The sequence below is a fragment of the Harpegnathos saltator genome, unplaced genomic scaffold (genome assembly GCF_003227715.2).
Source record: "Harpegnathos saltator strain DR-91 unplaced genomic scaffold, Hsal_v8.6 scaffold8, whole genome shotgun sequence".
NCBI classification, from domain to species: domain Eukaryota; kingdom Metazoa; phylum Arthropoda; class Insecta; order Hymenoptera; family Formicidae; genus Harpegnathos; species Harpegnathos saltator.
The window spans coordinates 2,652,371-2,677,705 of NW_020230648.1; the positions used below are offsets into that span (position 1 = coordinate 2,652,371).

The following is a 25,335-nucleotide window of genomic DNA, read 5'->3' on the forward strand; positions in this document are numbered from 1 at the left end:
TCTTCAATGAAAAATATTTGACTTATCTTATTGTGACTAATCGACAGACTTTATCATGGCACTTGCAAAATTTCAATAATAAATCATATGTGATATTTTCAAATGGTGTATTTTCAAATTGCGGCATAGATTTATCATTTCTTTCAGTCATCAGTATTTGATTTTCTTTTTCCTTTTTCTAAAAAAGATGAATTTTACAATTACATGCAGAGTGTCCGTTACAACACATGATAGAGCTCATGGGCGGTTAGAAGGATTCAAATGAGGTAAAAAAGTTCTGCATTACATTTTCCGGACAACTACGTAACATTTCAAGTTACTAGTGAAAGAAAATTTGCAAATCAGTGCACGCGACGCAGTGCGACGGCGCGTTTGCATGAAAAATAGTTAACTGTACGATTGTCTCTCAGCAGCAGTATCGGATAACAGCGAAAGGCGTAAACAAGCTGCGAGTGGCCCGTCGACAATTGTTTGTGTAGCATCCGATACTGATCGCTTCTAAGAGAGACGTTCACATCATCTTATCACGTTGGTTCGTCAATTTTCACTCATTAATAGCTTGAAATCCTATGTGGTTACTTTCTGCAAATATGGAAGAGGATTTTTTTTATTCATTTAAAAAATTTATTTATTTTTACTTATTTTCTTTTGATGGACTCTTTGTATTCCAAATGTTAATAAATAATTGCACGAGTTTATCTTATTAGCTGAAATAATTTAATTACACGTTTATTGCTATTTCTTTTATTTCTTAAATTATTTTCTATATTTTTCTAGTGATATAATCAGTCTGTTAGTCCATTAAAAGAGTATTCTACCTTATTCACTCGTAAATTTCGTGCAAAGAAGGTAAGAGCAGAATATTGACCTTCATTTCTTCTATTTTTATTTAAATCTATATTAATTCTTAACATAGATTTAACTTGCATTGTATTTGCTGTTGCTAAAATAACTGTTGGACCCTATATTTCTAGTAATTGCGATATAAAGAATAATTTTGAATGGCTGTAACTTTTTTATCAAAGATAGGAAAATTATAACATTCGATATATGTTTATACATTTCCTTTGTACAATACAAATTTAGTTAAATGTGACTTCAATGATGTTTAACTAACATGATTCAAGCATGATTCAAAAGGAACTGAAAACTTTTAAAAAATTAATTAAGCATCATCATAAAAATTATGATTATCATGCAATTATTGTTATTTTTATACGTTTTCCTTCAAATCGTGAAATTGAGTATTAAAATTATTATGGCATTTATTGCCATTTTTTACTCTACTTCATAAGTTTTTATTAAATCTAAAACAAATATTTTATGCAAATTTATATAAAAGATATATAACATTCATATAAAAATGTTATCTTTTTCTTCTTACATAGAAAATGTAATTAAAAATAAAGTTATAAAAATAAGCTCTCTCTCTCTCTCGCTCTCTCTTTCTCTTTCTCTTTCTCTTCCTCTCTGTCTAAAATAAATTTTCAAATCATTGTTTTTAATAACTTTAATTACTGATCTGTTCTCGGTAAAAATTACAATTATTTATGAACACAATGTATTTCATGACTCTAATATTTACTGAAGTTTACATGACCTTAAAGAAAAAGAAGATATTAAAAATTAAATTATTTTCGTCAATTTATTATATCTCTCGAATCTATATTTATCAAAATTCTTCAAGTTTTAACCTGAAATAATTATAAATTAGGTAGAATAGAATATAACCACACGTGGAATATAACCATATCAGATAAATATTATTTATGTTAAACAGAACTATCTATAAATATGGACAAATTTATGTCAATTTATTTGAAAAAAAATATATATGTATTCTTCCTCAAATCAGACACCTTCTCTGTCCAAAAATGGGGTCATCTAGAAAATTCCTTCAGAGCTCATTTTATAGCTATACATATAATATAATATATAGTTTTATTTGAGCTGTGGCCTTTTGAAAAATCAACATGGTCGACCCCAATATGATCGCCGAAGTCTGCGAGTACGACAGATGAAATTGTTACTTAGAAGTTATAAAACAATTTCAACTTTCATAGAAATATGTATTAATGAGTTTATTTAGTAGCTAGCATTGAATTCATAGAAAAAAATGAATTTTTAGTTTGTTCAAAACCAATATGGTAGCCAAATGAAATACTAAAAAATAACTATTTCGTTCTTTAAAAATTACAAACTGCGTTTAATTTTCATAAAAATTTATATCATAATACATTTTGAGATATTGATCATAAATTAACAATTGGGAAGTCGTATTTAAATATGATGAAACCTAATATGGCGGCTGTATATTCGAAAAAATGCTAAAAAATAATGAAATCGATATTCAAATCATACAAACTCGTTCTAATTACACATTTTGGTGCCTGCGATTTCTTAGGTAATTGTAAGTGCAGAATCCAAATACCGTCAGATTTGATCTATCAGATCTATTATAGTTTACAAGATACGGCATATACGTCTTATTATCTGCATAAGTCCATAAAGCCATAAAAAATAATTTCATTTTTTAACTTAAGTACATTTCTAGTTACACACTGGTTGACAAAATGTGAACTTTTTCTACATTTTGACAATGAGTAAGTAAGTAAAGGCAAGACAAGTAGTCTTCCCAGCCAGTGAAGTCAAGAGAGACGGATTGTTCGGCCAATGAAGGCAAGACAGATGGACTGTCCGGCCATTTTAATAACAAATTTTAGTTTTTCGAAAATATTTATATTTAGCCACCACGTTGTGTCCGACCATATTTGAAAAAATGTTATAATCATTAATTTGTAACCACTGACCAAAAAATTGTAGGGACACAATATTTTTTTAATGAAAATTGAACAAAGCTTCATTTTACAAGATAATAATTTTTCAGCATTTTATTTATAAATTAGCCGCTATGTTGGTTTCGACATATTGAAATTAAACATTTGTGTTAATGGAAACAACTGAAAAATACCGTAACACATAAATTAATAACAATTAGAAGTAATTTATATAATTTGAATATCGACTTCTTTATTTTTTAGCATTTAGCATTTTAGCATTCTTGAATATACAACCGTCATATTGGGTCTCGTCATATTTAAATACGACTTCCCAATTGTTAATTTATGATCAATATCTCACAATGTATCATGATATAAATTTTCATGGAAATGGAACGCAGTTTGTAATTTTTAAAGAACGAAATAGTTATTTTTTAGCATTTCACGGAAATGTGGCCGCCATATTGGTTTTAGACAAATTAAAAATTCATTTTTTTCCATGGATTTAATACTAGCTACTAAATAAACTCATTAACACATATTTCTATGAAAGTCGAAACTGATTTATAACTTCTAAGTAACGATTTCATCTGTCATACCTCGTTACCCGCAGACTTCGGCCCTTATATTGGCGTCTGCCATGTTGATTTTTCAAAAGGCTATACAGTTCAAATAAAACTACATACGTACAGCTATAAAATGAGGCAATTTTCCAGGTGACCCCAATTTTTGAATATGGGAGATATCTAATTTGAGAGAGAATGCCCTATATATTTTTTTTTCGAGTGAATTAACATATAAATTTATTCATATTTAAAAACAGTTCTCTCCAATATAAATAATATAAAAAACATATAAGAACATAAACATGTAACAATGCTTTTTTTCAATTATTGTTATAATACTATCATTTGATAATATTTTCTTGTAACAGCTTTTGCTTAAAAATGGAGTATATTTGGATGATATTGATATTTGCATCCATGCCATGGATAATGGTATCTGCAAAACTGGTAAGCAATAATTTCATAAAGAATAATATTACCTTCGTGTCAAAAAAATTTGAAATTTATTAATGCATTTACATAATTTGCCACATGCCATTTTGTCACATGGATAGCAACGTTCGATGAAGAACACAATTAAACCTCATAGAAAAACTTTACAGAATCTTTATAGGAAATCATTTTTAGCTAAATTTTTTGAAAACTAACTACATAATAATTCTTAATGCGTAGACCAAAGTACGAGGGCAGTTTGATAAGTCAGTGACTTTTTGAATTTTCCGCGCAGTAACTTTAAATGCAGCACTGCTCCCGTCAACTGCCATCTATTAATAGACTACTGTACAAATTTGGGCAAGCTGCGCCATTTAGTTAGTGTTTGACAGCCATTCAAAGCAGACAACCTTGTGAATTTTAACGACAATGGAAAAAAGTGAATTTCGTTTGCTGATTAAGCATTATTTTTTGCGTAAAAAAACCATCACCGAAACCAAGGCAAAGCTTGATAAATACTATGGGGACTCTGCACCATCAATTTCAATGGTTAAGAAGTGGTTTACTGAGTTCCGTTGTGGTCGTACCAGCACAAGTGACGCCGAACGTTCAGGTCGCCCAAAAGAGGTCGTCACGCTAGAAATCGTCTATAAAATCCATGGAATGATATTGGACGATCGGAGAATGAAAGTGCGTGAAGTGGCTGAGGCTGTAGGCATCTCAACTGAGCGGGTACATCACATTTTACATGAATATTTGGACATGAAAAAGCTATCCGCGCGATGGGTGCCGCGATTGCTCACACTCGACCGTGTCGACCATAAGCGCAACCGTGTGACCATTTCAAAGGAGTGTTTGGCGATGTTCAGCCGCAATCCGAACGAGTTTTTGCGCCGTTTCGTTACCGTAGACGAAACATGGATCCATCACACCACACCAAAGACCAAGGAACAATCAAGACAGTGAGTTTCTTCGGGTGAACGTGCACCAAAGAAGGCCAAGGTGGGTCTGTCGGCCAACAAGGTCATGGCCACAGTTTTTTGGGATGCACGCGGTATCATTCACATCGATTACCTTGAAAAGGGTAAAACGATCACCGGCGAATATTATTCAGAGCTTTTGGACAGATTCGATATTGATTTGAAGCAAAAACGACCGCATTTGGCGAAGAAAAAAGTGCTGTTCCATCAGGACAATGCACGGGTGCACACGTGTGTAGTCACCATGGCAAAAATCCATAAATTGGGCTACGAACTGCTACCCCATGCAGCATATTCACCAGATTTAGCCCCCTGCGACTATTTCCTGTTTTCAAACCTGAAGAAATGGCTGGGCGGTAAGAGATTTGGGTCGAATGAAGAGGTCATCACTGAAACAAACGCCTATTTTGAGGGCCTTGAGAAAACCTATTATTTGGAAGGAATAAAAAAATTGGAAAAACGGTGGACTAAATGTATCGAGCTAAAAGGAGACTACGTTGAGAAATAAAACGCTTATTTGCCGAAAAAAATATCTTTTATTAAAAAAGTCACTGACTTATCAAACTACCCTCGTATTAATGGGTTCAAAGTCCGGTAATGAATAGTCTCCGAACTACAGCGACTCAAAGTTAAAGTTTATTTAATGATGTGTTTTATTATATTTTCAATGGACATTGAATAAACGTTAAAGAAACAAATAAGCATTTTCGCGCTTATATAATATATTTCCTTAGAAACCTATAATTTTGTATCTATTTCGGTAGAAACAAATTCCGTTAGTCGCTGGTAGTTCTAGTGTTAAGATTAGCAGAGAAAGATATTATTAAGAAATATATATGATAAAATAATGTGGATATATATCTCAACTTTTCAATTGTATACTATATAAATACTGTTTATTTTGTAAGATATACATGTACAACATTTATCTTTCAACAGATTTATACAACTATAAGAGTTTGATTAATTCCCAATTTTAAAGTGCAATTAATGTGAACAAGTTTGAAGAACATAGTTATAATAATAAACAATATTTTATAAAGATGAAATGTGGCATTCTACTCAAACGAATATTCCACGTGGAAGCAATTTAAAGAGCAATTCAAAGAGCAACTGGCAAAAAATGCCCGTTTTCAGTACCTCGATTTTTGAAACTTTTTATGCCAAATGGTTACTTATGATGACCCAAAAATCCCTGCAAAATTTCAAGATGAGCATATCCCCCGTTTAAGAAATATAGGGGATCAAAGTTGACCATGTCCAATTAAAAAATATAGCAGCTTCACATTTATACTCCAATAATAATGTCCACAAAATTCAGCCGAAATGGTTCTTTTAAGATTTTTGGCTGCTGATTATGAATTTGAAGTCAGATTTTAAAAATTCAAAATGTCGGATCCAATATGGTGGACGAATTTTTCTTAAATTCATCAGATTCACTTGAAACTCGTTACTCGGGGATTTTTGGGGTTCACCAAATACGAAAGAGATATCAGATTTTAAAAATTCAAAATGACAGATCCTACATATCCAACAAAGGCAAGATATAATAATCCAACCAACGAAGGCAAGATGCAATGCCAAATCCAACCAACAAAGGCAAGATGTAATACATAATCCAACTAACGAAGGCAAGATATAATGCCAAATCCAACCAACAAAGGCAAGATGTAATGCATAATCCAACCAACCACGACGGCTGAATTTTTTGGACATTATTATTGGAGTATAAATGTGAAGCTGCTATATTTTTTAATTGGACATGGTCAACTTTGACCCCTTATATTTCTTAAACGGGGCATATGCTCATCTTGAAATTTTGCAGGGATTTTTCGGTCATCATAAGTAACCATTTGGCATAAAAAAAGTTTCAAAAATCGAGGTACCGAAAACGGGCATTTTTTGCATAGGGCTTGCCGAGGCTCTTTGCGTTGAAAGAGATATGTAAATAACACACATATCTCAAACCTTGAAATTTTAAATGTTACACTATTGTGTAGACTCTGTACCTCTTATCTAGTAATTTGTAAAAACGAGCACTATGATCACGTTTATTTTTATTCGTACTGTTAACAATACGTAGTCTAAGCTATAGTAAATTTCTAAAGAAATAATTTCAAAGAAATATTATCAAAGAGTTTTCTTTATTACTAGATTGATGATGATTCTATGCAATGCGACTCTGGAGAATGGTATTTTAGAACAATCCAACAGCAAAACGAAACAAACGTGACAATTTATTTCAAAAAAGTACGTAACTATGAAACTTTATCATTTTTATAATGCGAACAATATCGACTTATGATATGAACAAAATCAGTAATTGTTAAATACACGATATGAAATCCAGATTGAGCTGATAAATTATATGTTGATAACTTTATATGTATGAAACACTCTGCTTATTAAATATTTAACTGCGAATTAAGATATGGTTTCCTAATTAAAGTTCCTTCTAGGGACCATATCAGCCGTTAAGCTATATACATTTTACGATAGATAACAAAAATCACACTAAACTGGAAACATGGGGCAAGGATATAAAGTGCGACAAGGGAAATGCTAAGATCGAGGATGAGGAAGCCTGTTTAACTGCTGAGGTAAATATATATTCTTTTAGCACATTTCTCTCTCTCCCTATTGCTCCCCCCTCTCTCTCTCTCTCTCTCTCTCTCTCTTCCTTTCTATCTATCTCTCTCTTTCTATCTCTTTCTCTCTCTTTCTCTTTCTCTCTCTTTCTCTCTTCTTCTTAAGAATATTGCCGATTAAATCGGTAGAAAGAGTGTTTCACGAATAAAAACCATTTTATCCATTAGCACAAATAGTAGTTTTCTATACATTTTTGGCTGCTTAACACAAATCTACTGTTTAAATTTGAATATCATACTATAATTTTAAGAAAAATGGAATACAATAAAACAAAACATAGGGTTTTATGGAATTTTATGACGCTATAACGTATACGGCAATAGAAATTTTTTCTTTTATTTCATTAATGCTATATGAATATTAAGCTGTAAAATGCATTTCCTTCGGTTTAAGATAATTCTTCATTTCAGAAATATGGCTATATAAAAATAAAAAAGAAATCATCAAAGATATCATTCTTCTCCGTATTATATTGTATAGAGAATAAAGATCAATTAATCTATTGACTGTAATTGACTATAAGACCTGCTTATGCTTTAGAGAATACAAAAATTATGTTTTAGAAATAACCTTTTACTATTACAGATTATCTGTTACTCGTGGAGAAAAGTAATTCGTTAGCAATTCATTAAATATGTTGAAAAATAACTCGTTATCGTTATTGTTATATATAAATTACAAGTGAAACTTATACAAGCGCAACATGTATTGTGTTATTTTTAGAAATTTCAAATTCAAATTATTTTTTAAAGTTATATATTTAAAGGTATATTCTTCCTCTTTCGTTTTTATATTTCTCACGATGCATTTCGTTTTCCTGTTGAGCCATATACCAGGTATGTCGGTAATTACTTTCCGGTTTTTGTAACAGATGTCACTAGCCATAAGTATACAATGTTATGATTTGATACATATGTCATTTTATTCTACTGACATTAACCTCAAAACTACACAAGTTACGTTCCGCCAAAATAACAGCGTTATAGATTAATAATTTTTTGAAAATGTCGAGTTTTGTGCCTGAAAATGTCGAATTTTGTGCGTGCATTTGCAGCACGCATTACTTTTCTTGTTTAATCAAAAGAAAAAAGCCGCTGAAAGTCATCGTTTGCTGGTAGAGACTTATGGTAAGCATGCTCCAACCATAAGAACATGTGAAACGTGGTTTCGACAATTCAAATGTGATGATTTCAACGTTCAAGACAAAAAACGTCCTGGTAGGCCGAAAACGTTTGAAGATGCGGAATTGCAGGAGTTATTGGATGAAGACCCAACACAAACTCAAAAACAATTGGCAGAAAAGTTGAATGTCAGCCGAGTAGCAATTTGTGAACGATTACAAGCGATGGGAAAGATCCAAAAGATGGGAAGATGGGTGCCATATGAATTGAATGACAGGCAATTGGAAAATCGAAAAATCGTCAGTGAAATGCTGCTTCAAAGGTATGAAAGGAAGTCATTTCTGCATCGAATAGTAACGGGTGATGAAAAATGGATTTATTTCGAAAATCCCAAGCGAAAAAAATCATGGTTATCATCTGGCGAAAGCGGCCCATCGACTGCAAGGCCAAATCGCTTTGGTCGCAAGACCATGCTCTGTGTCTGGTGGGACCAGGTTGGTGTCGTATATTATGAACTGTTGAAACCTGGAGAAACAGTAAATACTGATCGCTACCAACAACAAATGATCAATTTGAACTGTGCATTCATCGAAAAACGTTCACAATACGCTCAAAGACATGATAAGGTGATTTTGCAGCATGACAACGCGCCGTCTCATACAGCAAAACCAGTCAAAGAAGTGTTGAAATCACTTGGATGGGAAGTTTTATCGCACTCGCCGTACTCTCCAGACCTGGCTCCATCCGACTACCACCTTTTTGCATCGATGGGGCACGCGCTTGCAGAGCAGTACTTCGCCGATTTCGAAGAAGTTAAAAAATGGCTCGATGAATGGTTTAGCTTGAAGAAGAAACAGTTCTTTTGGAATGGCATCCATAAATTGCCTGAGAGATGGGCAAAATGTATAGAATCAAATGGCCAATACTTTGAATAAATATATTTTAACTATCCATTGTAAATAACGTGTTTTCTTTAGCGAAAAAACCGGAAAGGAATTACCGACACACCTGGTATATGTGTACATAAGTTTTTACAAGTAAAACTTACAACTATAATAAAACTCTGCAACTTTTCTACTGTACAAAAGAAATGATATATTAGAACAGTAGCGCCAACTAAGAAATCTAACATATATATATGATTATTGTGTACTTAACTTAATATTTTTAGAAATCTCAAATTCACATTATTTTCTTTTTTAAGATATATATCATGTACATAACATAAGTTTTTATAATATATGTACATAAACTTTTAAAAGTAAAAATTATATCGTGTTGTAAAAATTTAACACGTTTGTTAATAGTGTCCAATATTAAAAAAAATATATTTTTAAATATTATGTACATAACATAAGTTTTTATAAGTAAAACTTATCAAATTATTTTTTTTGTAAAATATATATATCTTTTTTGTCGGTAACGCAGGGGAAATCCATTATGGATACTCCCGACCTCTGAGGGGGGTTGGGGGTTATGTCGAACTCCTACCGACTGAAACCCTTGCGGGATGCCTACCTGTCGGACCGGTGAGAGGGGAGTCAGGGGAACTACTCCCGTATTCTCTCCCCAATCCCCCGGCCCCAGGGCTCTAAGGGAGCCCCTCGCAATCCTGTACCACGCTCTGTTCCATGAAGGAATCCAGGGCGCGGTCTCGGTCGGTCGGTTGGCCGATCGGTTGGCCTTCTGGTGTCACCTATAGAGGAGGGAAGGGGGTATCCGCCCTCCCTCCTTATCCCCCTCCCTAGGGAAGGAGGGTTTCTGGGGGAGTGGGCCCGTCCCCAATCGGGACACCATTCCCCCCTGTCCCTTCCTGTCCGTCACGCAGGGGGACCCGGACTCCGCTACGCAGAGTCCCCCCTGCGGACGGAGGCGGGCCCGAGGCGGCCGAGGAGGGCTTGGGCTCTTGCTATCCAGGGATCCCTCCTCCTCCTCGGCCGATGCCACCTCAGGCCCGCTACCTATACCCCCCCCCCCCGGGAGCGCTGGCCGCCCCGGCGCCTTCTGCGCCGGGTTACAGGGCCGACGCTCCCGCTCGGCGGCCTCCTTCTTGGACATCACGTCCCTGCAGAAGGAGGCCGCCGCTTCCAATCCCTCCTCGCTTCCGCACATGGTCCATACCATGCGCAGGAGCGAGATCCTCCCTTCCCTACACCACATCGCCTCGGCAGGACATGGCGTTCCTCCCTCCAGGCTGGACATGCAGCCAGAATATGGAGCGCCGTGTCACCATCAGCACGGGGCAATGGTGGCATCGGGTGGTGAGCTCCTTCCCTATCCGGTGCAGGTACTTGCCGAAGCAACCATGGCCCGTCAGTACCTGCACCAGATGGAAGATCATTCCACATCCCCTCCTGCCCGCCAACTCTGGCAGGCAGGGGCGGACAGCCTCTGCCGTTTCGCGCCCGTACCTTCGTGGGTCTGACAAAATGTTTCCCCACGTCTCCAGGGTATGGGCCACGGCCTGGGATTTCAGGACCCGCAGGTCCCCGGCCGACAACTCCCCCTCCTTGTGGAGCTCCCTTATCCAGTATAGGACTCGCCTCTCCTCGGCGAGGAGCTCCACAGGAGGGGACCCGGCCAGGGTGGTCGCCGCCATGTACGATATTGTGCTGAACTCCCTGATCGCCTTGATGTACAGCGGCCTCAACGCCTGCCGCATTCGGCATTCGCCATCGCAGCAGGCCTGAAGCTAGGGCGCCCATATCGGCGCCCCGTACACGGCGATAGAGAGAACAGCACTCACGTACAGGCGAGCCCACTAACTTGGACCATCCAGATTGCGCAAGAGGCTGGCCACGGCCAGCCCTGCCTTGCACACCCTGGGGGCCAGCTGCCTGAAATGCGGGCCAAAATCCCACCGGCTGTCTATCGTCAGGCCGAGATACTTCGGCCCGACGCGGATGTGGACGTCATCGACCAGGACCCGTGTCTCAGGCGGCGCCCCTCGACTGCCGTCGTAAAAGAACACAGCTTCAGTCTTCTGGGGCGCTACCTTGAGACTCAGGTCCGCAATGGTACCCATCACCATTGCCACCGCCATTTCCGCGCGGAGGCGAGCTTCCCACCAGCTCCTCCACCCAGCCGCCACTAAGGTGTCGTCCGCGTAACAGACGATGTGACAGCTCGGGGGAGCGGAGTGCGCAACACCCAGTCGAACGCGATGTTCCATAGCAAGGGGCTGAGAACCGACCCCTGTGGAACACCGCGTTCCATTGCGCGCCGGCCTTGGACCCCGCCCTCCTTGGGGAAGGCGAGGTCCCTGCCTTCGAAATAGGCCGATAGGATCCGCCGGAGATAGACGAGCCCCCCCGTGATGCTCGAAGGCCCGTCCGATCTCCGGCCAGGGCAGGGTGTTGAAGGCATTTTTGATGTCTAAAGACACCGCCAGCAACACCCCGCCCTCCCTCTCCACGACCGTCTTGGTCAGCTCCCGCAGGTGCTGAACCGCGTCCAGCGTGGACCTTCCGGGCCTGAATCCAAACTCATGGTCGTGGAGGTTCAGCCCCTCCGAGGACAGGTGCCGGACGAGGCGGTCGGCAACGATGCGCTTCAGCATCTTGCCCGCCTCGTCCAGCAGGCATATTGGCCTGTAGGCCGACGCACTCCCGGGTGTCTTGCCCTCTTTGGGGAGGAGGACCAGTTTGGCCCTCCTCCATGCTGGGGGGAATATCCCCTCCTTGAGGCACTCGCTCAATACCCCCCGCATGGCCGCGGATAGGCTTCCCTCACCGAGGGCGAGAGCCCAGGCTCGGCCAGGGATTCCGTCGTGGCCAGGGGCTTTCTCCTTGCCATCGAGTTTCCTCCTGGCCATAACGAGCTCCTCCAGTCCCAGATCTCCAGCCAGATCCTCCTCCCAGTCCTCCTCTCCCATTTCTGGTTCCTCAATTTGAGCGGAAATATGGAGTGTCCTTACGTCGACGTTCACCACCCCTCGAGAGTATGGGGGGTTCGTATACCCGGGGAGTCGGGGGTGGCATTCCCTCCAACTCCCCTCCTAGGTTTGTTGGGCTTCCCCGATCAGTCCACCCCCCTCACCTTATCCTTTCTTCTGGGTTCGGGGTCCTCTTCGATATCTTCCTTCTCTTGGTTCCCTTTTCCCAGCTCCGGGTCCTCCATCCTCTGTCTTTTCCTTCTGCACAGGAGGGCCACCTCCATCCGCTCCTCACGAGGCTCAGGGGAAGGACTCCAACCATGTTGCTCCTCCCCCTACTCCTGCGACAGGAGAACCGTTGAGGCCACCTCTTCGTCCGCCTGGTCCCTCGTCGGTGCTGTGGCCAGTTCCTGGCCCGCCTCCTCCGTGGGATCTCTCGTTGAGGAGGTGCCGGGGCCGACACCTCCCACCTGTGATACCCGGTCCGGAGGAGTCTCCGCGGGGGTTCGGGCCTCCCCCTCTTTGACCCCTCCCTTCCCGGACTGCTCCTCCTTCTTTTTCCCCCTTCTTCTCTTCCTGGGATGGGGCCTGCAGGCAGGCCCTCCGATCTTATGACCGGAAGGCCTGCTCTCCTCGGCGCAGACAGGGCACCTTGCCGCCGCCTGACATCCCTTAGCGCGGTGGCCGGGGTTACCGTAGCGGTAACAGAGACCACTGCGGTCGACGGCACTCATGTACCGCTCGCACGTGCCCCCGCTCTAAACAACGGTAGCACAGCAGTGCGCGAGCGGGCAGCGCCGTCACCCCGGCTCAGGTCCACCCCACCGGGACCCGCTCCGCGGCGGCGATCTTCGCGGCCGCAGCCAACGGATACCGCACTACAACAGTCCCTATGCCTCTCTGGGAGACGCTCATTTCTCCCGCGGATACCTCTGCGGGAGTGCATCCCCCAGAGAGGGCTACGGCGGCCGCCACCTCGTCGGCCCCGGTTGTCGCGTCCAGGCCGGAGATTCGCAACGCCGCGAACTTCTCTGGTCTCTGAACCCGAAAACCGGGGACCCTTTTCCGCTGCTAGCTTGCGGAGTTCCTCCGCAAGCCGGTCGGCGGAAGGCCCAGCTTTGAGGCCAGGCACCTCGACCAGCATTGAGCCATTTAGGACCTTGCGGACCCGCAATGACACCTCATCAATGCCCAGATCCGCTGGTCTTATCCGGTGCCTGACCTAAACCATGAATTCATGGTATCTGCCGGTAGGGCACGTAATGGTGACGGCCGCCGATCTCGGTGGCTTCGGCTTGTCCTGACTCGCCCCCTGCACCCCCTTCCCAGGTTCCACTTTGGGAGGATTGGAAGCTCCTCCCTTTATCTTCTCCTCCTCTTGCGGCTTCCGCTTTCCCCTCCTGGCCACTTGCACTCAGGTCTCCTCTTTTCTCAGTGGTGCCTGTCCACTGTTGCGTGTTGAGTGCTTACCACAACCCTCTTTCAATGGGATGGCGGCCCCACTCCTTAATCTCCTTCGCCGGGATGCCCCAGCTCAGCTGCACCTCCTTCTTCTGGACCCCGCCGGCCTGGGAGGCTGGAGCCGGACCCACTCCACCACTCAGGGCCCTTTGTCTCTCCTCTCTCCTCCGCTGTTCCCTCCTCTTCTTCTTCCTCTTGGCTTTCTCCCTCTTGCTCAACCTCTCTTCCGTGGCTGCGCCCGGTTCCGCTGGTGGTGGCGTTCCAGAGTTCCTCCCGGAACGGTCCTCTCCTTCCTCCTGGGAGCCGGGGTCGGCGTCGAGGCCCCTGTCACCGCGAGCACGCAGCTGCCCTTTCTCTCGACGTCAAGGCGAGCCACTACAGCCCTCAGGCTGTCCAGCTCTGATGTCGACCGAAGGGACCGCGGTGGCCAAGGCGGCATCCAAGGCCTCTTTCGCCCCACCCGATTTCCGCACTGGGTGAGGGGGCTCCTTCGGGAGGTTGTCGTTGAACGACGGCACTTCCTCGGAGGAAACCCCTTTCTCCGCCTTCATTTCCTCCACTTCTGGGGGGAGGAGGACGAGGAGAGTTTCCTCGTTTTCCTCTTCTTCCACCTTTTCCTCTCCAGCGTCCGGGCTTCTCTCAGTTCTTCCTCCGTCGAGGTCGTACCCCCGGTTGCGTCCGCATACGTTCTCCTGGAACTAGCCGGGAGGGGATGAAGAGGAACTGGAGGACCCGAGCGGTGGAGGTCTTCAGAGCCCTCAGCTCCTCCGCCAGCCGCCTCGTCTCGACTCTTAATCTCCTGTTGTCCTGCCTCAACCCCTCCATCTCCTTTCTTATGGAGGAAGTTTCATCTCCCTTCCCTTCCTGCTCCGCCGTCCTCGCAATTAGTGTGCCATTATCGCCTCGGAGGTGGCCACGGTGCGCTTTATAAGTCCCACAAAGGTCCATTTCAAAGTCCGGGACCTTTGTGCGACCAATTTTATCTCGCCTAACGCGCGGCTAACCTCAGAGGCCAACCCCAAGGCCCTTGCCCCCCTTAGTAGCTCAGTGGAGGCAGGGTCCCGAAAAACCTCCTCGGCCGGGCGTGTGTCCTCCATGGAATGGAACAATCCCCTGCCGAGGAGGTCCCAGGCCTCCCTCTCCAACCTCTCGAGTTCCAACTCCCTCTTCCTCTTCTTCTCCTTCTCCCTCTTCTCCCTGATATCCATCCCTTCCCCCGTGGTAGCGGGTCACCCCCGCTTTTTCGAGACGGGTATCAAAGAGGGGACGGGAACCTCCATCATGGATGAGCCGCCGCTACTGGTGGTGCCCACCTTCGCCCTCTTTCTGCCACTGATGGTTTTGGTGGCTCCTTCTTCCGTCTTCTTCAGTCACTTCACTGACGCCCCGGCCGCTACGCTGTTGTCCGCCGCCTTTGTCGTCGCTGCCTGGGATGCCCTCAAGGTCGAGGCCCGGTTGGACTTGACCGCTCCCCTGGTCGTCCCCGAGGTCGAAGCCCTAATTGCCTCGCTCGCGTCGCTGTCCTCGACATCGAAGGCCGGGCAGCCCTCGATGTCACGGTCTGAGAGACCCTCCTCGAACCTGGAATGGGGATCCTAGATCCCTGGAAAAGGATCACGTCGAAACGGATCACAGGACCTCAGGTCCTCCGCCCCGACGCCGTAACCCCCTTCCCAGCTCTCTCACTCACTTTCCCTCTTCCCTTCTTCCCTTCTACCCCCTTCTCCTCGATAGGGGTTCCTTCCCGCGTCCCCCAGATGTCGGTGGAGGCGGACACCCTTTTGACCTTGGTAAAGAGGGGGCCCGGCCTGTTGGCCCCTGGTACCAAGACCTTGGTCCCGGACCCCAGGGACTTACTGGTCCCAGGTTGGGTGGCCGCCCTTTGCCTCACAAGACAACAAATGATCGATTTGAATCAAGCTTTGCGTAAAAAACGACCAGAATATCAAAAAAGGCAACACAAAGTAATTTTGCTTCATGATAATGCACCATTACACACAGCAAAACTGGTTAAGGAAACGATTGAGGCGTTTAGTTGGGAAATACTTTCGCATGCGGCTTACTCACCAGACTTGGCTCAGTCCGATTACTACTTATTTGCATCGATGGGACCTGCATTTGCTGAGCAGCGCTTCACTTCTTACGAAAATTTACGAAAATGGCTCGATGAATGGTTTGCCTTAAAAGCGCAACAGTTTTTTTGGCGTGGCATCCACAAATTGTCAGACAGGTGGGAAAAATGTATAGCTAGGGATGGACAATACTTCGAATAAAATATTTTTTTATCATTTTCATACAATAAACGTGTATTTTCTATACAAAAATTCCGGTTTCATATTTACATACCTGGTATATGTACATAAACTTTCAAAAGTAAAAATTATATCGTGTTATAAAAATTTAACATGTTTGTTAATAATATTCAATATTAAAAAAGAAATGTCTTTTCAAAGGTAATGTTATTCAAAATATTCAAGAAAACCTAGCTACAAAAAATGTCCATAACATAAATTTTGACAAGTAAAATTGATCATTCTTTATTAGAACACTGAGTTATATGGTTATTTTACTTGTTATTGTAACAAATTAATTATTATAACAATGCAATAAAAAATATTTAATACAAAAAATCTTGACGCGGCTGCACCAAAAACTATATTGAACTAAAACTTGTTTAATATATACATGACAGCATTTTTATTATAATATACTCAAACGCAAAAAACCCGGTACACTAAAAATTTGGGAAAAAATTACAAAATTTCAAATGATCATAACTTGGTAAATAATGAAGATACAAATATGTGCAGAAATGCAAAATGAAACTTGAAACGTCCTCTTTAAGAATATCTGAATGGCAATTATGCTCGGCCATTTTTTTCAAAATGGCGGATGATAAAGTGAGAGGATGCAAAATTGATAATTAAAGGTCCATGTTTGCGATGGTGCATGGTGTGCATCAGGTATCGCAGCGTAATGGGACCAAATGCACTTGAAAGTATAGAGTGTTATCTTTAAAATGCTACTTTACCGAGCTCGATGTGATCATTTTTCACTGAGTTGTTCCAAATTTTGCTAAAAATGCGGTTTTCTTGTTAAATTTGCATAATTCAGTGAATAAGTATCGCATCAAGCTCTATAACGAAGTATTTTAAAGAAAACATTTTATACTTTTAGGTACTTTTCGTCCCATTGAGCTGCGACACTTACTTTGCTCCATGCGCCGTCGCACGCTCGAACCTTTTTTTAGCAACTTTTCATGTTCTCCTTTTTATCACCCGCCATTTTGAAAAAATATCGTTGCGCACAATTTCGATAGATCTTTCGAAAAGTACGGTTTCAAAGCTTTCAAACCGTTTTTGAAATTTGCTGCTAGGATATTTAGGTGTCGAGATATTCAATTTCGAATTTGCAACAAATGTATGTAGTGTGTGTGTGTTTGTATACCACAAGGATAAGGACTCCATGGTTCGTCAGCTCCACAGTATTTCAAGATTTCACACCCTCCTTGTGGTGTGTGTGTGTGTGTGTGTGGTGTTACAGTAGAGATAAGGACCCCGCAGTTCCTCACTCCTGCAGTAATTAATGACTCCAAACCCTCTCTGCTGTGTGTGTGGTGTGTGTGTACTAATAGTGGGTATGACTGCCTCGTGCGCGTATTACCTCATTCATACGATCAGGCATACTCCTTATTAGTCTTTTAATTTCATCCTGCGTAATTGTATTCCATTCATTTTCGAGAATTATTCGCAGTTCTCGCAGTGACTGAGGAGCAGGTACGTGATTTCGTACTTTCCTGCCGAGGTTGTCCCATAAGTGTTCTATTGGATTTAAATATATACGTAATATATATCTTAAAAAAGAAAATAATTTGAATTTGAGATTTCTAAAAATATTAAGTTAAGTATACAATAATCATATACTAGGTGCGCAACTAAGTTTCCGGGTTTTTTTGTTCAACGAAAAATCGAAAATTTAAAGAGAAATACAAAAAATGGTTTATTCAAAGTATCGCCCCTCGCTAGCTACACATTTTTGCCATCTTTCTGGCAATACATGAATACCGCGACGATAAAATGACGCGTCTTTAGACTGAAACCATTCATTCAACCAATTTTGCACTTCTTCGAAATTGGCCAAGTGTTGTCCAGCCAAGCCATGCGCCATCGACCGGAACAAGTGATAATCGGAAAGGGCCAGGTCTGGCGAATACGGCGGGTGCGGTAGCAAATCCCATTTCAGCGGTTTGATGGTGTCCTGGATGATGGAAGTACGATGACACGGAGCGTTGTCGTGCTGCAATATCACTCGTTCATATCTCGTGTCTCATTCTGGCAGTTTTTCGAGCAGTGCATGATTCAAATTGATCAGTTGTTGTCGGTAGCGATGTCCATTGACAGTTTCACCCGGTTTCAGCAGCTCATAGTACACGATTCCTTTCTGGTCCCACCAAACGCAGAGCATTGTCTTCTTTCCGAAGCGATTTGGCCGTGCCGTCGATGTTGATGCTTCGCAAGGTGAAAGCCATGATTTTTTGCGTTTGGGATTCTCGAAATATTGTATATCCACTTCTCATCGTCAGTAACAATTCGATGCAGGAAACTCTTTCTTTCACGCCGCAAAAGTAAAATTTCGGAAGTGGCTCTTCGATTTTCAATCTATCTCTCAATCAACTCATGCGGCACCCATTTTCCTTCCTTTTGAATTTCTCCCATGGCACATAAACGTTTGGAAATACCTTGGCGAGTCATGTTTAATGCCTCCGCAAGTTGATCTTGTGTTTGCGTATCATCTTCATCCAATAACGCTTGCAGATCGACGTCCTCAATTGTTTTTGGTCTTCTGGAGCGCTCCTTGTCTTTAGTGTCGAAATCGCCATTTTTGAAGCGTTTAAACCAATCTTCACAGGTAGTTTTCGATGGTGCATATTCGCCGTAGGCCTCCTCAAGCAAACGACGTGCTTCAGCTGCACTTTTTGTCAAGTTAAAGCAGAAAAGCAAAGCTTCCCGCAAATGCTGTTTATTTGGCATAAAACTCGACATCTTCGTTGCTAAAAAAAACATTTTTGCGTTGCGATATGTGTTGACATTACGACTGGTTATTGTTAACAGATGTCCAAGCTATAAAAGAACACAACTTCAGACATGTATGTCGACTACATGTGTCGTTAGCGCCATCCATGTGTGAAACCCGGAAACTTAGTTGCGCACCTAATATACAGGGTGTCCCATTTAACCTGACAAATCGTAATATCTGGAAAACTATATATCGGATCAAAAAAAGTGGGTAATGAAATTTGTTCGCCTCGAAAGGGGACATCCTTGATATCCAATGATATCAAACTTACGTAGTAGCTTTCTGTTCCCTTCGGGGTGCTTATTGCCTGATGGTGAGAGGCGAGGGGACACACCTAAAACAAGCACCCCGATGGTGAGAGGCAAGGGGACTCACCTAAAACAAGCACCCCGATGGTTAGAGGAGAGGGGACTCACCTAAAACAAGCATCCCGATGGTGAAAGGCGAGGGGACTCATCTAAAACAAGCACCCCGATGGTGAGAGGCGAGGGGACTCACCTAAAACAAGCACCCCGATGGTCAGAGACGAGGGAACTCACCTAAAACAAGCACCCCGATGGTAAGAGGTGAGGGGACTCACCTAAAACAAGCACCCCGAAGGGAATAGAAAGCTACTACGTCCTCGTCGTTGTTCCTGGATAACGCTAAAAGTAGTTTCTCGGAAAAATTCAACGCTATCTATCACGAATGAAAAAAATTGTTTCCATAAAAACTTCACGTAAAATCTAATTCTGCAATGAAAAATGTGGGTTCTCATTTGAGATTTGAACGTTACCACCCACCCTACCCCGAGGGGATGGGGGGAATAACTGTTATTATGTTTTTTAAAAATATTTTTAAAAATATTGAACAGTATTTTTCCATTTTCCGGTATTTTTTCATTTTTCAATCCAATAATCATTTCTGGAGAATTGCAGAAAATCTAATTTTTTGCGATTACAGCGCTATCTATCACGAACCAAAAAAAAAGTTTCGTACGAAACTTACGTATTTTGTGGCGTAGAATCTAAATCTGCAATAAAAAATGGGAGTTTCCATTTAAGATTTCAAAGCTGCCTCCCACCCCCACCCCCTGGGAGTGAGATGGGTGGTCGAGTTTGATATCATTGGATGTCCTTCGAGGCGAACAAATTTCATTACCCACTTTTTTCGATCCGATATGTAGTTTTCCAGATATTACGATTTGTCAGGTTAAATGGGACACCCCGTATATGTTAGGTTTCTTAGTTGGCGCTACTGTTCTAATATATCATTTCTTTTGTACAGTAGAAAAGTGTTGCAGGGTTTTATTATAGTTATAAGTTTTATTTGTAAAAACTTATGTACATATATATACAGTGAAAAAAGAATTTGAGTTTGATACTTCTAAAAATAACACAATACGTGTTGCGCTTGTACTTGGCTCCTTTTTTTTACCTTTTTGTTTAAAAAGGTAAGTTTTATAAGTTTTACTTGTAAAATCTTATATATTATCTTTAAGTTTTACTTGTAAAAACTTGTTATGTACATATATATACCTTTAAAAAAAATTTGAATTTGAAATTTCTAAAAATAACACAATACATGTTGCGCTTGTATAAGTTTTACTTGTAATTTTACGTCACGTACATACATCATTAATATATAAATGTTATTAATTTATACTTACTTGTTAATTATCCAATTAAATCGCGTAACACCACTTTAAATTATATGAAGCGGTCCTTATAATTGAGGGGCGATCACCCTGGACGAGTCAATAAACACCGGTATCGATTTTTCGATGGCATAGCTCATCACATCGTCTGCTCAGCATCAGCTGATGGGCAATCAAATGACGTGCGTCATAACATACCAACATTCTCACCTTTTTATGCCTCTTTCTTTCACCCCTCTTGCCCGTTCTCTTTTTCGCCTGTCCCACCCTCCCCCCTCTCTCTCTCTCTCTCCCTCTCTCTCTCTCCCGTTCTCTCTCGCGTTCTCTCTCCCGTTCTCTCTCCCGTTCTCTCTCCCGTTCTTTCTCCCGTTCTTTCTCCCGTTCTCTCCTCCGTTCTCTCTCTTTCTCTCTCTCTCTCTCCCTCTCGCTCTCTCTTTCGCTCTCGCTCTCTTTCTCTCTGTCATACATTTTCGTCTCCTGTATTCTAGCAATATTCTTCTCTCTCTTACTCTCTATCGCTTGCTCACTCTCACTCGCTGGTCTTTGCTTCTTCAGCGCGTTCGTAACGCCTCTAGTGTCGGAAAAACGAGATGCACAAATCCCCTCTCCTCGACAGTCTAGCGTTTCTTTCTTACTTTCTTACTGAATCGTAATTTTCCGTAATTTGGATTTGTCTTAAAATATATATACTTGGAGACAACGTACACAAAAAACACTAGGACTTTTCTTCCTATTTTTTTAAGGCTGAATCGATTGGGTCTAAAAAAACGTCGATCGGTTCAGCCATTGCTGAGATATGAATATTTCACCTCGTTTCAACTCGCAGTTTCGCGTATAATAGGCACGGCGTATAAGAGGCACGGTAGGCCTCGCGTTCGGGGGCAGCTTCGTTGCGCTTGAACTTGGCGCGAGGCACTACCGTGCCTCTTGATACTCCAGAAATTATAAGATGTTGTAATTTCCGTTATCTTTTTATTAAGTTTTGAAAACCTTTTTATGATATGTTGTCTGCCTCTTCGATATCTATTTATTTTACAAAGTAACATAGATTATATTCATGAATGTTATATCGGGAAATGGTGAATTAACCTAAACGTAATATGAAAACAGTAAACAGCTTGTGAGCAAACGGAAGTACCATTATCGCATTTAAAAAAAATAACTTATTAGTATTCGAGTTATAAGTACCAGTTCTTTCGGAACATGATGAAATATCACAAGATGTTTCCAGTGTTACGAATGCTAAATTTAAAACTTAAAAACAATAAACTTTTTAAACTTAAAAAAAAGTTTTTCCATTTCGCTAATTTGTAAAACTGAGCACATTAAAATCGTAGATTTTTTGCGCAGCCAGAATTAGAACATCCATGCATGAACTAGCTTTATTCTCTCGATGTCGATAAATATATTACCCAAGTATGCCGATGTATTCATTGACGTCAGACAAGAGTGAGCTTTGACTCTCAATGTTGTATTCGCATGTATACCCTCTCCTCGCGTTGCACATGCCACGTGTTAACGAACAATCGGATGTATATAAAATTTATGCACGTGTGTTTCATAGGCTTAAGTAAAAGGAAAATAGCGTGTAAAGCTATTATATTTGCTGAGCCCCATTGTGGGAGATACAGGACCACACGTTAAATATCATATTATACAGGATGTCCATTTTAATGTTTCACCCCAAATAACTCTTCAGTATTGAAGTTTCAAGGAAAATGACCTCAATAAAAGTTGTAGAAATTTAAATGAGGTATCTTATGATGACCTTGACTTTGACTTCGACCTCTATTTTCAAGGTCATTTGAAGGTCAACTTGCGTTTTTTAAATGGCAATCCTTATTTTTTATTACACTGTTATTTTTTACTAATTAATTTGAATAACTTTTGTCTAAAATATTTTTTTATTTGTCTAATATTTTTTGAGATATTTGAGGAAAATTTGATAACTTTTTCAATATTTAACTTACGATATATGGCTAACTACGATATATGGCTAACTACGATATATGGCTAACTATTTGTCGGAAGAAAAAGTGGTACTAGACTTTCTTGCTTTATTTAGTCTCAAGAATATATTGTTACAATAGCGCCTTGACTTTTGTTAACTTACTGATTTTTGGAAATTTTAAAATCATCAAATTAACAAAAATTAGGGCCCTATTGTAACAATATATTCTTGAGACTAAATAAAGCAAGAAAGTCTGGTATTACTTTTTCTTCCGACAAATAATTAGCGAGATATCGTAAGTTAAATATTGAAAAAGTTATCAAGTTTTCCTCAAATATTTAAAAAAATATTAGACAAATAAAAAAATGTTTCAGACAAAAGTTATTCAAATTAGCTAGTAGAAAAAACAGTGTAATAAAGAATAATTCCCATTTAAAAAACGCAAATTGATCTTCAAATGACCTTGAAAATAGAGGTCAAGGTCAAAGTTAAAGTCATCATGAGGTAGTTCACTTAAATCCCTACAACTTTTCTTCAAATCATTTTCCTTGATACTTCAATACTGAAGAGTTATTTGGGGTGGGACATTAAAATGGGACATCCTGTATACGCACATAATAGCACGGATGTAACGCACACTAACTAGAAGCATACAAGTAAATTTTGTATTCAAATAAATATGAATTTTCAATATCCACAAAACTATTGTGCTTTTTATACTTTGAACTGAGTATCCGATCGTCGTTGAATAATCCTAAATGAATTGAACGATCGGTAAATTATATGTTTATGTTTGTGTACATATATGTGTAAATAGTAAAGAGAGAAGAGGGAGAATTCATTGATGGACAAAAACATCTTCCACTGCAAACCTGTACACGCAAAATGCATTCTAATTTCAAATCTAACGCTTTATTCTTATTTCTCAGAGAATGGCCACAAGGGGAAATGAAGAGCAATCGATATGTCATCAATGCCATGAAGAGTTACTGTATGGAAAGAAGTTATTTGAATGTAGAATTTGCATGAAAAACGAATTTATAGGAGATATACCAGATGCAGATAAATCAGATGCAACAGGAACAGATATAAATAAAGTTTAAATTAAGATTCTGATTTGAGTTCAAATCCGAATGGGCAGTACTAAAACGATTTTGTGGAAATTGTCTATTACAGAACGTATATCTCGGTTCTTTGCGATTAACATAAGCGAATTTAACGGTATGTAAATATTACGTCAAAAACGTACCATTTTGACGTACGATTTTGTACGTATTCGGGCCCATTAGTATTTAATGGTGAAGGTTCGCTGGTAATAAAATGTATTCTCTATATGTACTATGCAAAAATAAATATAAAAATAAAGTACGCAATCAGTGCCAACTGCGTAGAAACCTTGTGTACATTCGGCGGGAAGGAAAATTTAATTTTCAGAGACATATTCTGGGAGGTATTCGAACGTTGTAATTGGACAATTACAGAGACAATGTCTCTCGAGATTCGAGTGTTTGGAGAGTATTAACCGCGTAATGATACAGCGAGAAAAGACTCGTAAAATATGAATAAAAATCAAAAAAGGAAATAGGTAGATCCTTTTACTGAAGAAAGCGATCACGACAATCAGATCGGTAATTGCAGAATCACAAACCTGATGAAAAGCTTAAGAAACTATGAAGTTAACATGGATTAACGCGAACTCCTGTATATTCTATGAAAGAAGGGAACATTTGTTGACTTTTAATTTGCTATATTTGTGGGTGACACTACCATTTGTTGGAATAATCAAGATTGAGTATCTCGATCAAATCAAAACGAGATCTAAGGGGTATTTTTTAAATAAGTGATTTAGGGTTATATAAATAATATAGGGTTATATAAATAATATATATGCATTGAGTTTTAGCAAAATAAAAATATAATCATTGTCATAGGCAAGTTATATTCAAAACATACTCCAGCGCTTCAAAATAGGAAAAGCCAAACAATGTGAGACATTTTGTGCAAGCTGACTACCATAAATTCGAAAACATATTACAGACAAATTCGTTTTATTACCCATATTTGATGATGAAAATATTACTAGATATTGCCTTTGTGAGTCAATTCACAATCGCGATCAATTCAACATTTGCAATTTAAACTACTTGACAGTGACTAATAAGGTGCTACGATGTCTATAAGGTGTCCGATAAATACGTAGGCAGTCTGAAGTTCTTGACCTGACACATATATGGCATTAGAAACTGTCAAACTATAATTATATTGGAAAGTGGCATCCCTGATATGAACCCATGTAAAATTTTATTCGATCTGTCAAGTCAATCGAGTAGTAACACCAGTTGAGAAAGCTTTGTGGAAGATGAGTGCCGCATTTGCTAACAATTGACTAAAAACGCATTCGAATGCGTATTCCTCAAGCATGTTTGGCACATTTTAATCGTTTTAAGCAAAATAAAATGGATTTCAAGTGTCGTTTCATAACTGTTGATGAAACTTGAATTCACCATTATATACCAGAGCGAAAAGAACCTTCCGGAATCACATTTTAATGATGGTATTGAATTATTGGAAAGACGTTGGAATAAATGTATTGAAATTTTAGGAGATTATATTGAAAAATAAAACATATCTCACGGCAAAAAAAATTTTCTTTCATTGTTAGGTCGAAAACTTTTCAAACTGCCCTCGTAGCTGTCAACCCGAAATGTGAAGCTAGATTGGGTTAAGATGAAAAGAAAAGTAAAATACAATTTTACAAGAATTGCAATAATTATCTAGTTATTAATGACAGAAATCTGACGAATGAGCG

At 40.5% G+C, this 25,335-nt stretch overlaps 1 protein-coding gene across 2 annotated transcripts; it reads left to right on the forward strand.

Moving 5' to 3' along the window:
• Nucleotides 1–360: 360 nt before the first annotated feature.
• On the forward strand, nt 361–23,899 carry LOC105186656 (uncharacterized). Of its 2 annotated transcripts, XM_011147011.3 has the most exons (6): nt 361–532; nt 778–849; nt 3,715–3,793; nt 6,913–7,008; nt 7,218–7,358; nt 23,456–23,899. In XM_011147011.3, exons 3-6 carry the CDS (start codon nt 3,728–3,730, stop codon nt 23,627–23,629), a joined length of 477 nt encoding a protein of 158 aa, XP_011145313.1. In that variant the 5' UTR covers nt 361–532; nt 778–849; nt 3,715–3,727; the 3' UTR covers nt 23,630–23,899. The 2 variants fall into 2 exon arrangements, with proteins under 2 accessions (XP_011145313.1, XP_011145314.1); XM_011147012.3 differs by lacking the exon at nt 778–849 and having other exon boundaries at nt 397–532.
• The last annotated feature ends 1,436 nt before the right edge of the window (nt 23,900–25,335 follow it).

Excerpts from the sequence above, each read along its gene's own strand:
- LOC105186656 (XM_011147011.3), top strand. The coding sequence starts at position 3,728 with ATGGAGTATATTTGGATGATATTGATATTTGCATCCATGCCATGGATA. Across the intron at positions 3,794-6,912 it reads TAATGGTATCTGCAAAACTG|ATTGATGATGATTCTATGCA; the intron begins GTAAGCAATAAT and ends CTTTATTACTAG. Across the intron at positions 7,009-7,217 it reads TGACAATTTATTTCAAAAAA|GGACCATATCAGCCGTTAAG; the intron begins GTACGTAACTAT and ends AGTTCCTTCTAG.